The 13,195-nt window shown below is 42.2% G+C and overlaps 1 protein-coding gene across 1 annotated transcript; it reads right to left on the bottom strand.

Annotated features, from left to right (window-relative positions):
• Window positions 1-1,516: 1,516 nt before the first annotated feature.
• Window positions 1,517-11,436, bottom strand: LOC106586276 (interleukin-1 receptor-like 1). The gene is given in 13 exon segments (XM_045707721.2): window positions 1,517-2,197; window positions 2,200-2,421; window positions 2,524-2,688; window positions 3,084-3,209; window positions 3,312-3,460; window positions 3,636-3,765; window positions 3,871-3,939; window positions 4,225-4,375; window positions 4,554-4,737; window positions 5,482-5,722; window positions 5,862-5,961; window positions 6,172-6,216; window positions 11,340-11,436. Coding segments are annotated over 12 exon segments (1,764 nt in total). The 5' UTR covers window positions 6,214-6,216; window positions 11,340-11,436; the 3' UTR covers window positions 1,517-2,012.
• Window positions 11,437-13,195: the final 1,759 nt, after the last annotated feature.

Here is a 13,195-nt window from a genome sequence, read left to right as displayed (position 1 = left end):
CGAACCACATAAAACGAATACCCTCTGCCACGTCCTGACCAAACTACAATACCAATTAACCTTATACTGGCCAGGACGTGACAGTGACAGAGTCTGGAGACGCCGTGGAGAACGTTCTGCTGCCTGCAACATCCTCCAGCATGACCGGTTTGGCGGTGGGTCAGTCATGGTGTGGGGTGGCATTTCTTTGGGGGGCCGCACAGCCCTCCATGTGCTCGCCAGACGTAGCCTGACTGCCATTAGGTACCGAGATGAGATCCTCAGACCCCTTGTGAGACCATATGCTGGTGCGGTTGGCCCTGGGTTCATCCTAATGCAAGACAATGCTAGACCTCATGTGGCTGGAGTGTGTCAGCAGTTCCTGCAAGAGGAAGGCATTGATGCTATGGACTGGCCCGCCCGTTCCCCAGACCTGAATCTAATTGAGCACATCTGGGACATCATGTCTCGCTCCATCCACCAACGCCACGTTGCACCACAGACTGTCCAGGAGTTGGCGGATGCTTTAGTCCAGGTCTGGGAGGAGATCGCTCAGGAGACCATCTGCCACCTCATCAGGAGCATGCCCAGGCATTGTAGGGAGGTCATACAGGCACGTGGAGGCCACACGCACTACTGAGCCTCATTTTTACTTGTTTTAAGGACATTACATCAAAGTTGTAGGGAGGTCATACAGGCACATGGAGGCCACACGCACTACTGAGCCTCATTTTTACTTGTTTTAAGGACATTACATCAAAGTTGGATGAGCCTGTAGTGTGGTTTTCCACTTTAATTTTGAGTGTGACTCCAAATCCAGACCTCCATGGGTTGATAAAGTGGATTTCCATTGATTATTTTTGTGTGATTTTGTTGTCAGCACATTCAACTATGTAAAGAAAAAAGTATTTAATAAGATTATTTCATTCATTCAGATCTAGGATGTGTTATTTTAGTGTTCCCTTTATTTTTTTGAGCAGTATATCATTTTTGTGCATTTCTGAGCGATGATCTATTGATTCCTGGGTTCATTTCATGTTTTCATGTGTATCTGACCTGTTCGCTGTTCAAGCAGGCAGAAATACAAAACTCGTCATACCTGCTGTATTTCTGCCTGCTTGAACAGCAATAGCTCAGATACACATGAAAACATGAAATGACAACGGGAATCGATATAACATCACAGAAAAATGCAAAAATATATCTGTTGATTTGATGGTCTTCTGTGGCAGCACTTTCATAATTAGCCTACAGGGTATCTGTAATGCTGACTGTTCAGATTTACAGTCGTGTCTTTTTCCCCATCCAGTTTATTCAATGACTATCTTCAGGGCATCAGATAAGTTAAATTCATTTTCTTTCAACATAATAATCGGCACGTTTATCTTGAGTAAGTAGACAAGTTTCTCAAAGGTTGGAAATGTACATTTCAATTGATTTAGGACCTTAGTCAATATGTCACTATGGCACCATAGACAGTTTGGTTGTTTAGCAACAAAACAGACGCGTGCACAAATATGGAGCAAAAAAGAATGGGTTGGTTTAGATTGTTGACAACATGTAAACTATGTTTAGTCTCCAATGTTTATTGAAAACATGAAGTTGCACAATGAACACTTGTTATCTCTCAAATACATTGTTACAGTTGTTGGTTAGTAAGAAAGCACATTTTTGCCATATTAGCATAGACGTGACATTAGTGAAAATACCTAAAAACAAGACATGGTTTCAAGAACAAGATAAAACTAGCTGAAATTAGCCACCTACTATTCCCCACATGGCAGTTTCTTGTCATTGTTGCTAGCCATCCAGAATCACAACATCACACGGCCTTCTGCCACGTTGTACACATCGTTTTTGTGACGCTCTCAGCTAACCTGTGTATATCTCTGCACAGCACTGGAATAATTAATGATATTTCTATGAATGGAATAAGGATTTTCAGAGAACCTGGGGGTGTTCTCTTCTATAACAGAATCCTAGACCTCCAACCGCACTTCAAGTCCTCAGACCTGATTGTTCACATAGAACAGTCATATTAACTGGTTGTCAAAACTAGTCGAGCGGTGCGGCCAAGGCATCATGTAACGCACCCTCTTCCAGAAGCTTGAGTTGGGCAGCGTCGACCCACGCCTTCCCTCCTGCCACATTAAGGGGGCACTCTTGCGGACCAGGTGCTGCAGGCCGGGGGGCAGGTGTGTGTAGCCACCCTCCCCATGTCCCCCAGCTGGATGAGGATGATGCTCATCTCACTGTGGACCAGAGCCTGGTAGAGCCCCACCTGACAGTCATAGTCCTCCGCTGTGGTCAACGAAGACGAGTAGCCCCATTGGCCACATGAGCCTTGACCTCCTGAGCCTGACCATGTGCTTGAGCTGGGGGTCAGGATGACAATCAGCCACCTGCTCAGCCGCATGCAGGCCTCCACCAACTCCATGCGGTCTGGGGACAACAGAACAGAGAGGAGCGGGAGAAGATAACTTTTGACTTTATTACTGTTACATTTGCTTCTTAGAGGGCAGGACACAGTCTGAAAGAACCAACCTTCTCCAGGTAAGTCGTCTCTGCCGTAGATGAAGAGTCTAAAGCCACACTTCTGCTCCAGGACAGTGGGCAGAACGCTGCACACAAAGTTATACACTTTCTCATCCATGTCTTTGTCTACGCCATCCATCTGGTAGACAACGTAAGCATCATAGACCTTCCCATCTGAAAACACAGACAAAGAGGAGGTTTCTGTCAAACCTCAGCAGGAAAGGAGTAGATTGTAGAGATTTGATTAAATTATATTTCAACTGAAATTTAGTTATTTTATAATAAATGGGCCATTACTTCTACTCTTGCAGTGGGATTGACCCCAGCCAGGACCTGTTAAAAAGGGCCTACTGCAGACAACTGCACTGCACAATCAGTGGCCATGCTTCAGTGTGGTGACTAAGAACTAAATGTAGTAATATGTTTATATGGTATCCAATACTATATAGATCATGTAGGCTGAATAAGCATTTCTGTACAATGAAATATCTTAGTGAAATAGCATCATTAAACTTTCAATAAAATCATTAAATAAAATCATTAAACAGTGGGTGGCTAGATGTTCTTACCCTCAGATCGACCATAGCGTTTGAAAACTCCACGGAAGAGGAGCACCAGATCGATGTCAAACACTTTGATGGCCACAGCAGCTAGCAAGAAGAAGAGCAGTAGCACCACACATAGACCCATAAACCCTGTGGGGGATGACAGGGAGAACACAACACCAAGAAAGTTACACAGTTTGTATGTGTGAGTTTGTGTCTGTGTGATGTTTGTTTAAGAGTGTGTGCACTAACCTCTTTGCTTGAGAGTAACCACTGCAGAAGTCCATTTCTGGTCATTCATTGCAACACACGTGAACTTTGACTGGAGGTCTGTAGTAGTCACTGTGTTTATGGTCAGGATAGCCGTGAAGATACTCCGCATTGAAGAAACCTCCACCTCACTACAGTAACACATACACACAAAACATTCACACAGTAATTTCTAAACGGTGAATCTAGGGTCTTGTTTTCAAGGAAATGTGTAAATTCTGTTACCTTGTTCTCAAAAACAAGTGTGTGTGTGTGTGTTTGCGTGTATGCATGAATCCGTGAGTGTGCGTGCATGTGTGTACCTACCTGGTGGTGTTCACTGAGTAGTCTTGCTGCTGCAAGCGCACTTTCACGCCATTAATCTCCCACCACACGTGACAGTTGTCTTCAATGTTCTGCCCACAAAACGCTTCACACCTCAACTTCTTAGTGGTGTCTATGAAGAACAAAAGATACTCTGAAGACAGAGAGATATACCGGGCAAACCAAGTCAAGCACAACACAAGTATTTGAACGTTTTTGAGCCCGGTTTGATCCCTACACAGGTCAGTGGTCTCTGTGCTTCCGTTTCTAGGCAGGTTGATCTGAGGAGGATGCGAGGCAGCGGGAGCTGAAGGAGACAAACACACAGTTTAGTCAGAAAGATACTTTTGGATACATTCAAAACGTTGTCACTGATGTTATTGATGATTGTTGCTGCCACAAAGACCACATGTGATATGAGGGTTACTTTTGATGTTGCTTTTGATTGTTTGTTTGATATACAATGGAGCCTAGAGTTTCCATATTTGTTGACCCTGCTGCCATCTTGGATGAGGTTTCAGCAAAGCTCAAATCAAATAAATAAAATGCTGAGAGGATTGACAGAGCTGTCATCAAGCCACAACCTACTTGCCTTTGATCTTTAGTCTCCTGGATGCAGAAGTGTTGAGAACAGTCCCATTGTGCTCCCACGTACACACACACGTATAGATGCCCTCGTCTGCTTTGGAGGCATGGTACACCCACAGATTTCTCTCAGACTCGTTTGGAATGGGACTGAAATTCTGAAGTTAAAGACAAACAATTTGACAAACTTCTTTGCTGAAATAACAGTAACACTCCTGATTCCACACATCAAGAGCAGGTGCAACCCTTAGGAGCATTAGGACAGGAGTTGAGAACCAATGGTAAATAGTTTTGCAGGATTGGGGTTTGTGTTAGCATTCTGGTCATGTTCAGTACCTTATACCAGGCTAAGTTTTCTTTTCCATCCTGGCACAGTTTTTCCACTGGGTCAGGACATGGGATAGCGATGTTGTCTGCTGACTCTGAGATACTGTTAAATAGGACTGACTGATCGAACGGTTGGGCTTTGACCACAATCACCTCTGTCACAAAAATTAGGCAGGTGTCTGCTCCCTTTCTCCTGGAACATAGGCATATACAGTGGACTAGTTATCCAAAAGGGAACCAACAGGGTTCTAACTGGGGGCCAGCCGAAGAACCCATTTAGGCTGTAGATAGCAAATGTTTTTTTCCAAGAGTCTATACAGCCTGAATCGAAGCAGTTTAAAAACTTAGAACGTTTCCTTACAAGCCAGAATGTTGAATACATTTTTATTACATGTGACCCTACCAGCTGTCTGTGTCGTTGGTCCTTCAGTGGGTCGAATTTTGAGACAAAATATCCACAGGAAAGTATTATCTACCCAACTTTATAGTGCCAGTACTGCCGTTGAAATGTTTATCACCTGTCACGTGCTCAAAACCATGTAAACACCTGCAAAATTTCCGTCAGTATGCATGTATCATCGTGCATTTCCTTCCATCTTGTGCTTGGCCTTAGGTCAGGAGCAAACACATCTTTATTGCCACACACAGAGTTCTGCGTTTTGAAGTCGGTAATAATAGTTTTCTGTGGATATTTTGTCTCAAATTTCAATCGGCAGAGTAAGTTGAAATAGAATTTTATTCAGCGTTTGCACAAGACAAGCGACCCTTAGGTTTTTTCTTTGTAAATGTGCATGCCTACCCTAGCCCTATGTACACATCCAGGTTCAACACTAACCCTAGACTCAACCCTCACCCTAACCCTCCCAAACAGGGCTCCCCTGCACTCAATGACCAATTTAACCCCTAAACACACGCACACACACAGTTGTTGTATTACCAGTAGGTGTAGTACTGATCAGAGTCGTTGATTAAAAGGGGGAGGAAGAAGAGCACCGGTCCATGATGATGCACACGCTCTTCCTCAGAGGACGGGAGCTCTTGGGTTCTGTTTCTGTACCAGGTAAACTCAGTCACGCTGGCCCAAACCAACTCACTCAGGTCATAGTAGGCTGGCAAACTAAGGCCCTCCCCCTCTGTCACAGTAGTTTCATACTTGTCAAATAGTTTACATGGGGACTCTGCCAAAATATGAACATACATTACCCGATTAAGTTGCATGTGAAGGAAAAGAGGTCTATTCTTCAAGGTACAATATATTCACTATTCCTTGTAATAATAGGATGTAGAAATGTGTGAAATATGAAGAAGATGCTATACCTGTGTAATGACCTGTTGTAGTGGGGTTTAAGGACATTTCTCTCTGGGCAGAAATCCTAGTCAAACTGAAGAGCAGAAACATGAGACCACCATCCACCAACTACAAGACAAGGGGAACAAAGAAAATAATGTTACCTTATTGTAAAGTCGGACAGGAACTATCATTCCACACAAGACCCTATAATAAAACATCAAGAACATGTTTTACTTGTTTTTACAATAAATTACATACCTATTTTCAAGAGGGAATAAAATACATATGCAGAATAGTTTTTTAGGTTCAGAGTGAATAATTACTGAAAGGGCTTACCCTGAAAGTGAAGTACATTTTCTGAAAAACAGGAACTTGCATCCACTGATAAGAAAGAACAAGAGTCATATTTCTCTTTCAAGATCTTTTTAGGATATCCTGTTATTGATACTGCAGAAATTATGAAAACTGAAATGTTGACAATGTAGATTATTGAAGTGGCCATGTAACATATTAAGCTTGAATGAAGAAACCATGACATGCAACATGACCTCTATGGAAAATAACCCGTGTTTGCTACAATTTTTGTTCAAATCGCTTTGGTGCTATTTTCACAAGCATGTGGTGAATTTTCAAAACTCTTAGTACAAAACTCCAAACTGGTAACACTTTTATTGAGGAAAGTACTGTATTCTTACACTGTTTTCACATTAGGCATACATCTGCACTACCCATCAAAATGTACTGAAAATCTTATTGTCATCATTTCTTTCCCATGTGCGATCAGGTGTGTTCATTGAATACATATTTCACAATAATTCATGCAAAATAGAAATGTATTGTTTAGATATAATTACAGCTAAGAATGAATCTTTTCCCCAAAATCTACCAAGTTTTAATCCAGGTAATTCATATTTATCCAGTGACCATTTAAAGCATTTAAAACCAAGATATGGTTCTCCCCAAATAAGAGAGCGCTGAGCCACCTTGTTGACATGGCTGCGCCACTATGTAATGATTTCAGAGCAAATTAAACTGATATTTAGTAATGAGTATATCTTTGATCGCCAATGACATTGTTGTGAATTTTGAAACAGACCGTTCATAAATTCAGATTGTTATCATGCTCCTCAATTAATTCCAGCCAGGTCACCCGTGATACATGTCAGTGTTAGACGTCCATCCATGTCTGAGGACGTCGGGAGATGTAGAAACCGGCCACTAGGGGCAACAGTGACCGCTGTTACCTTCAAGTAGGTTTTGGTTTTGCTAGGGCGTTGTGGATGGGCGTAAGCATCTGCTTCTGGTGTAAAAGGTTGCATATTTCGTTTTAAGCCTATCCCAACACTTAACCTTAACCATTCTGAGCTAATACCTAACCTTAATATTTTAAGTTAATGACTAAAGTTAACCTTAAACACTTCGACATTTGACGTTTGGAACAACTTCGAATTTGGCGTTTGAAAACTTGAATGAACATCTTATACATGTTGCAGCATTCAGCGCATTTCAGCAGTAGGCTATCTTAACACAGAGTGTGCCCAGGAAGCACAGAACACATCCCGAGTATAGCTTTGCTGAATCATAAAAACTTCGTAACAGTAGTCAAACAAAAGACCAATGAGCAAAGTTGCTTAGCTTGCTAGATAACCTCCTTCAAAGAATGACAGAATACAGTGCATGATTCAGACCCCTTGACTTTTTCCACATTTTGATACGTTACAGCCTTATAAAATGGATTCAATTGTTTTTTCACACAATACACACAATACCACAAAATGACAAAACAAAAACCGTTTTTTAGAAATGTTTGCAAATGTTTGCAAAAACTTAAATATTTGGGTATGACGGTACAAGCTTGGCACACCAAGCGTGGCACACCATTCTTCTCTGCAGACCCTCTCAAGCTCTGTCAGGTTGGATGGGGTGCGTCGCTGCACAGCTATTTTCAGGTTTCTCAAGAGATGTTTGATCGGGTTCAAGCCCTGGCTCTGGCTGCGCCATTCAAGGACATTCAAAGACGTGTCCTGAAGCCACTCCTGTGTTGTCTTGGCTGTGTCCTTACAGTCGTTGTCCTGTTGGAAGGTGAACCTTTTGCGCCAGTCTGAGGTCCTGAGCACTCTGGAGCAGGTTTTCATCAAGGATCTCTCTGTCCTTTGCTCTGTTCATCTTTCCCTTGATCCTGACTAGACTCCCAAACCCTGCCACTGAAAAACATCACCACAGCATGATGCTGTCACCCCCATACTTTACCGTACGGACGGTGCCGTGACGCTTGGCATTCAGGCCAACGAGTTCAATCTTGGTTTCATCAGACCAGAGGATCTTGTTTCTTATGGTCTGAGAGTCTTTTAGGTGCCTTTTGTCAAACTCCAAGCGAGCTGTTCTGTGCCTTTTACTGAAGAGTGGCTTCCGTCTGGCCACCCAAAGGCCTGATAGGTGGAGTGCTGCAATGATGGGTTGTCCTTCTAGAAGGTTCTCCCATCTCCACAGAGGAACTCTGGAGCTCTGTCAGAGTGACCATCGGGTTTTTGGTCACCTCCCTGACCAAGGCCCTTCTCCCCCGATTGCTCAGTTTGGCCAGGCGGCCAGCTCTAGGAAGAGTCTTGATGGTTCCATACTTCTTCCACTTAAGAATGATGGAGGCCAATGTGCTCTAGCGGACCTTCAATGCTGCAGAAATGTTTTGGTGCCCTTCCCCAGATCTGTGCCTCGACACATTCCTGTCTCAGAGCTCTACAGACAATTCCTTCAACCTCATGGCTTAGTTTTTGCTCTGACATGTATGACTAACCGAGGGCGAAGAGTGGAAATAGTTTAAATATCAAGGTATTTTAACGGAGGCCAACTCTGTCTAAAAAATATCCATAGCCTATCTACTGTCATATCGTTTGATGATCACATATTCTCTACCAAAGCTCTCATATGGGCAACAAGTATGAGACAGCGCAGAGAAGCGAGGAAAATGTTATGGCTGTATTTTGACATGCGTAGGCGAGATACGTGCTTTGATAATGCAACCTACAGTAGGCTATATGGATTACAGAGTTAGGAAGTTAGGAATTTTAATATGAGAATGGAGATTTTGGGTGTCAGTGGTATTGGGACTGGATAGGAAAATAGCCTTGGCTATAGAAAAGGAGAAGATAGAATCTTACCTCATTCCTCTCTGAATTGTTAACAGACTTTATGTCTGTGACAGAGGTGCCTATCACATTTGTGACTGTCTGAAGAGACACAATGACAGCTCAAAGAGGCACATGTTATTTTATAGGCTATACAGTGGGGGTTTCCAGTAGGGTTTTTTTTAACTGCATTCGGGTCGCCTGTGCAGTCCAGGAGTGTCAATTATGCTTGTGTTTTCAATTAATGGTGACTTTGTGTGTAAACACCCTAGGTTAAAGGCTTCAATGCGACAACCTGTTTGGAGAATGTGCTGTTATTTTTTGCTAATCTGATGCTGTGTATGTTGTGTATTTGTGGAATTTCATTATTGCTGACATCGAGGGATATGTTGCGTCTTCCTGAGTCTTGTCATTACATTTTTGGAGGAAAAATGAAGAGTGTTCCCATGACAGCCCCGGGATCCCGGTTACCTATGTTAATCCCTAATTACAAAATAGGTGTACTGTAATCACATGAAACAAATGAAATGAAAATGAAACAAACATAACGTTCAGCAGACACTAGTTTGCATCAAACCTGTCTTTAGCATTTGGCCAAAGGTTCTCATCGACACAGTAACTATCCTTATTGTTCATGAACCTGGGGAAAAACCTTTTGTCATGGCGAATCCAAGCCTGACATGCTGTAGGTCTGGATTAATGTCATTACATGCTTCATCCATGGCCTGAAGGAGGGTGGCTCATGGGGATGGCAATCATACACCTTCTACCTGTATTCCAATCCTGTATTGTATTTAACAATATTGTGTTGCACTTATATATTTTAATATTAATAATGGATTTATATAGTAAGAGGGAAACTCACCTCATCTACCACCAATGTGTGGTACCAATTTGGGTGATGATGCACAGCAATAATTTTGTGCCAGAACGCTCACCATACATTAACTAGCATTGTGGACAGTTGAGGTGTGATATACAGTGAGCTCCAAAAGTATTGGGACAGTATCACATTCCCTGCTGCTCTGGCTCGGCACTTCAGCACCCCAGAACCGAAACGATACAATGACCACCAGGCTAAAGTGCATACTGTCATCTTCAACCTGAGCGCATTTCACTGTAAGGTTTACACCTGTTGTATTCGGCGCATGTGACTAATAAAATTTGATTCGATTTGATTTGATCCACATTGGGCGTACCGGCCATAAACCAAAGCACCGTCCGTACATAGTAGTCCCCCCCACCCCAGGGGAGCAAAAGCACTGGAACAAATTCACCCATACGTGCACTAAAGTAGCAAAAAATTCAGCACCTGGACCCACATTCCCAGCATTCAACAATACTCTTTCATGGTCCTGTGTGGCTCAGTTATTGAGAGCATGGCACTAGCAACACCAGAGTTGTGGGTTAGATTCTCACAGTGGTCACATACAAAAATGTGTGGATTCACTTTCGTCACTTTGCATAAAAGTGCCTGCTATGTAAATGGCATATATTACAATAATACAGTACTGTGCTGGCAATGACATTTCAGTGAAGCAGTGTGAAACCTTCCCTTCATAAAGATCCCAGCAACTTGGTTTTGGAAACATGTTTACTGTTTAGGGGATGTATTTGTTACATACAATCAATATAATTTTTTAAATCATAATAATTATCATCATAATAGTTTATATATATATGCTTTATACGTTTATACCTTACATTTAATTATGTAGTACTCAAAATATGCAGTAGACAAACCAGTTTAAAATCTATAAATTTACCAAACAGTTAAGTGATTATCAATTTTGAGCAGTCGGATTAATTAATAGTAAAATGTATTTTAACAAATTAGAAGATAATCATATCAAAAATGATGTGAGCATGGTTTTGTAAAAACAATTATTTTATTTGAACAATTATTTTATTTGAACATGTATTGCAATGTGATACGTATTCTAGATGAAACACTAAGTTTGATGAAAAAGTGTCTGTATTATTTTGCCGAGCTTATTTTATACTTAGTCAATAGAAAATGTGGTTAGAGTTTTGAAACAACTGCCTTTCTGATGATCTCTTTTGAGTTTTGTACAAAGCGTTGTGAAAACTTACCACATGCGCAGAAAAAGTCATCTAACAAATAGCATATTTTACAATAGTTTTTCAAATGTTGTACTGCACAGCTGGTGTACTGTAGATGCTTGCTGATTAGACAACCATGAACCATATTCTGATGACAATATTTCAACCATTGGAACCTAAACATCACATAAACAGCACAATTTCAACATAGATGCATACATTTCCACATATTGCCTGTTGAAGCATACTCAGCATTGCACAGAAAAAAACAACACTTAAACTGAACTGTAATCTAATCAAATGAATTGCAAGCCTTACCTACGCAGCAATCCTCCCTCAGTCTAAAGGAGCATCTGAGTAGAATTTACACAGTAGGTGTATATCTGGAACTGGAATCTGCTAAATATGAGCAAACTGAGCAGTGTAAACTTTTCTTGTAGGCCGGAGTATGGGTAGTGCTTCTAGCAGGTATTTGCATATTTCCATTAGGGAAAGCCTATTCTGTGAAGTGTGCTTGTGCAATAACTAAATTCTCCCTTGCAGTCCTTCTAAACATTGCAAGTTTTTAAGACATTGGCAAAGGGTAAAATCTACAAAACTTAATCCACTCTGTTCGTACCAGATTCTAGTTTTGGGAACAGAAAATTTGTATTGAGGTCAAATGTTTCATCCTTGAGACAATTTACATAATGTAGGTCAAAATCCATCTCGCTCCATCTTCTTCCACTGCCGGCCACTGTGCTTCCTCTCATCACCATATTTGGTAGTGAGTGGAAACCCCAACCGGATGCTTCACACTTATATATATTTTTTTATTTAACCATTATTTAAGTAGGCAAGTCAGTTTTATTGCAGTACTGACATTTGGTCATACTGTAATGCCAAAATTCAAGTGTGTTATTTTTGATATAACATGCACTCTCCTCTCTAATAGGGGACCAGCGTAGTCTCCCTGAGCTGAGAATCATCCTCCTGGGGAGGGATTGGCTGGAGAAGAGACAACAAGAAACACCATCCTGGACAGGAGGGACGTGGAGATGTGTATAAGGAGAAAAGGTTTAATGGACGGCCGGCAGGTCACTGTGGTCAACACATCAGCCAGATGCATCCAGTACTCTGTACAGGACCCTTTCCTTGTCCATCATAACATAAAAGCAGGTCCTGTGTGGCTCAGTTGGTAGAGCATGGTGTTTGCAATGCCAGGGTTGTGGGTTCGATTCCCACGGGGGACCAGTACGGGGAAGAAAAAATAATAAATGTATGAAATGTATGCATTCACTAAGTTGCTCTGGATAAGAGCATCTGACTGTAATGTAAATGTAATAAAACCCAGCATATCCATGTATCAACCAGGTCCTCATGCCTTCCTCATGGTCATCCATTTGAACTCACGCAAAGGCAGGGAATGGACCGTAGAGGGCCCCCTCAAGCTTCTCAACCATATACTCTGGAGACACATGATGGTAGTGTTTACCCAATGTGAGAAACTCAGGGGAATGTCACTAGAGGAACACATAGCGAGACATGGGTTTCTCCAGGAGATGGTGGGGAAGTGTGGGCATAGGTACCATGCTTTAAACACTAGGGTGATGATGTCACTCAGGACACTGAGGTGAGGAGGAGGGCAGAGGAGGAGAGGGTGAACCTCAGATTGATGAACGTTCAGAGACATAGGGACACACTCAGATCTCTGCTCAGGGAAAAGGATATACATTTTTGTAACCAAATAAGTTCCCCCAAAACTTTGAGGCTGGACACATGACATCACACAGTGTGACATCACCATGAGGCAAGTCACAGTGGTGGAAAACCCAGGTGGCATGGGCGATAATGCACTGTTGACACCAGAGAAATAGGACTACACCGAGCTGTCCTTGTGGTTGTACGGAGTGACAAAATATTCACAGAGACAGACGGGTCAAGAGCAGAAGAACAACTGAATCTGATTGGTCGGTCAGTCTGGAGTCAAGCTATAGTGTTATTCACCAAGGGGAGAAAAGCTTGGAGATACAGCCATTGGACATCACATCGAGAGATGGCCTGCCTGTCAGTGGCTTGTCAATAAATGTGGCGACAGGTTCGTGTCTTTGATAACACAAGACCGGCTGGAGGCCTTCAGGTCAAAGACTTTCTGAAGAAAATTTAGGAGACAGTGGTGGGAAACGATGGTGAAC

This window comes from Salmo salar, chromosome 25 (genome assembly GCF_965601325.2).
Source record: "Salmo salar chromosome 25, fSalSal1, whole genome shotgun sequence".
In the NCBI taxonomy this organism is placed as follows: Eukaryota; Metazoa; Chordata; class Actinopteri; order Salmoniformes; family Salmonidae; genus Salmo; species Salmo salar.
Note: the sequence above shows the minus strand (reverse complement) of the source record. Positions and strands in the feature narration are given on the sequence as shown.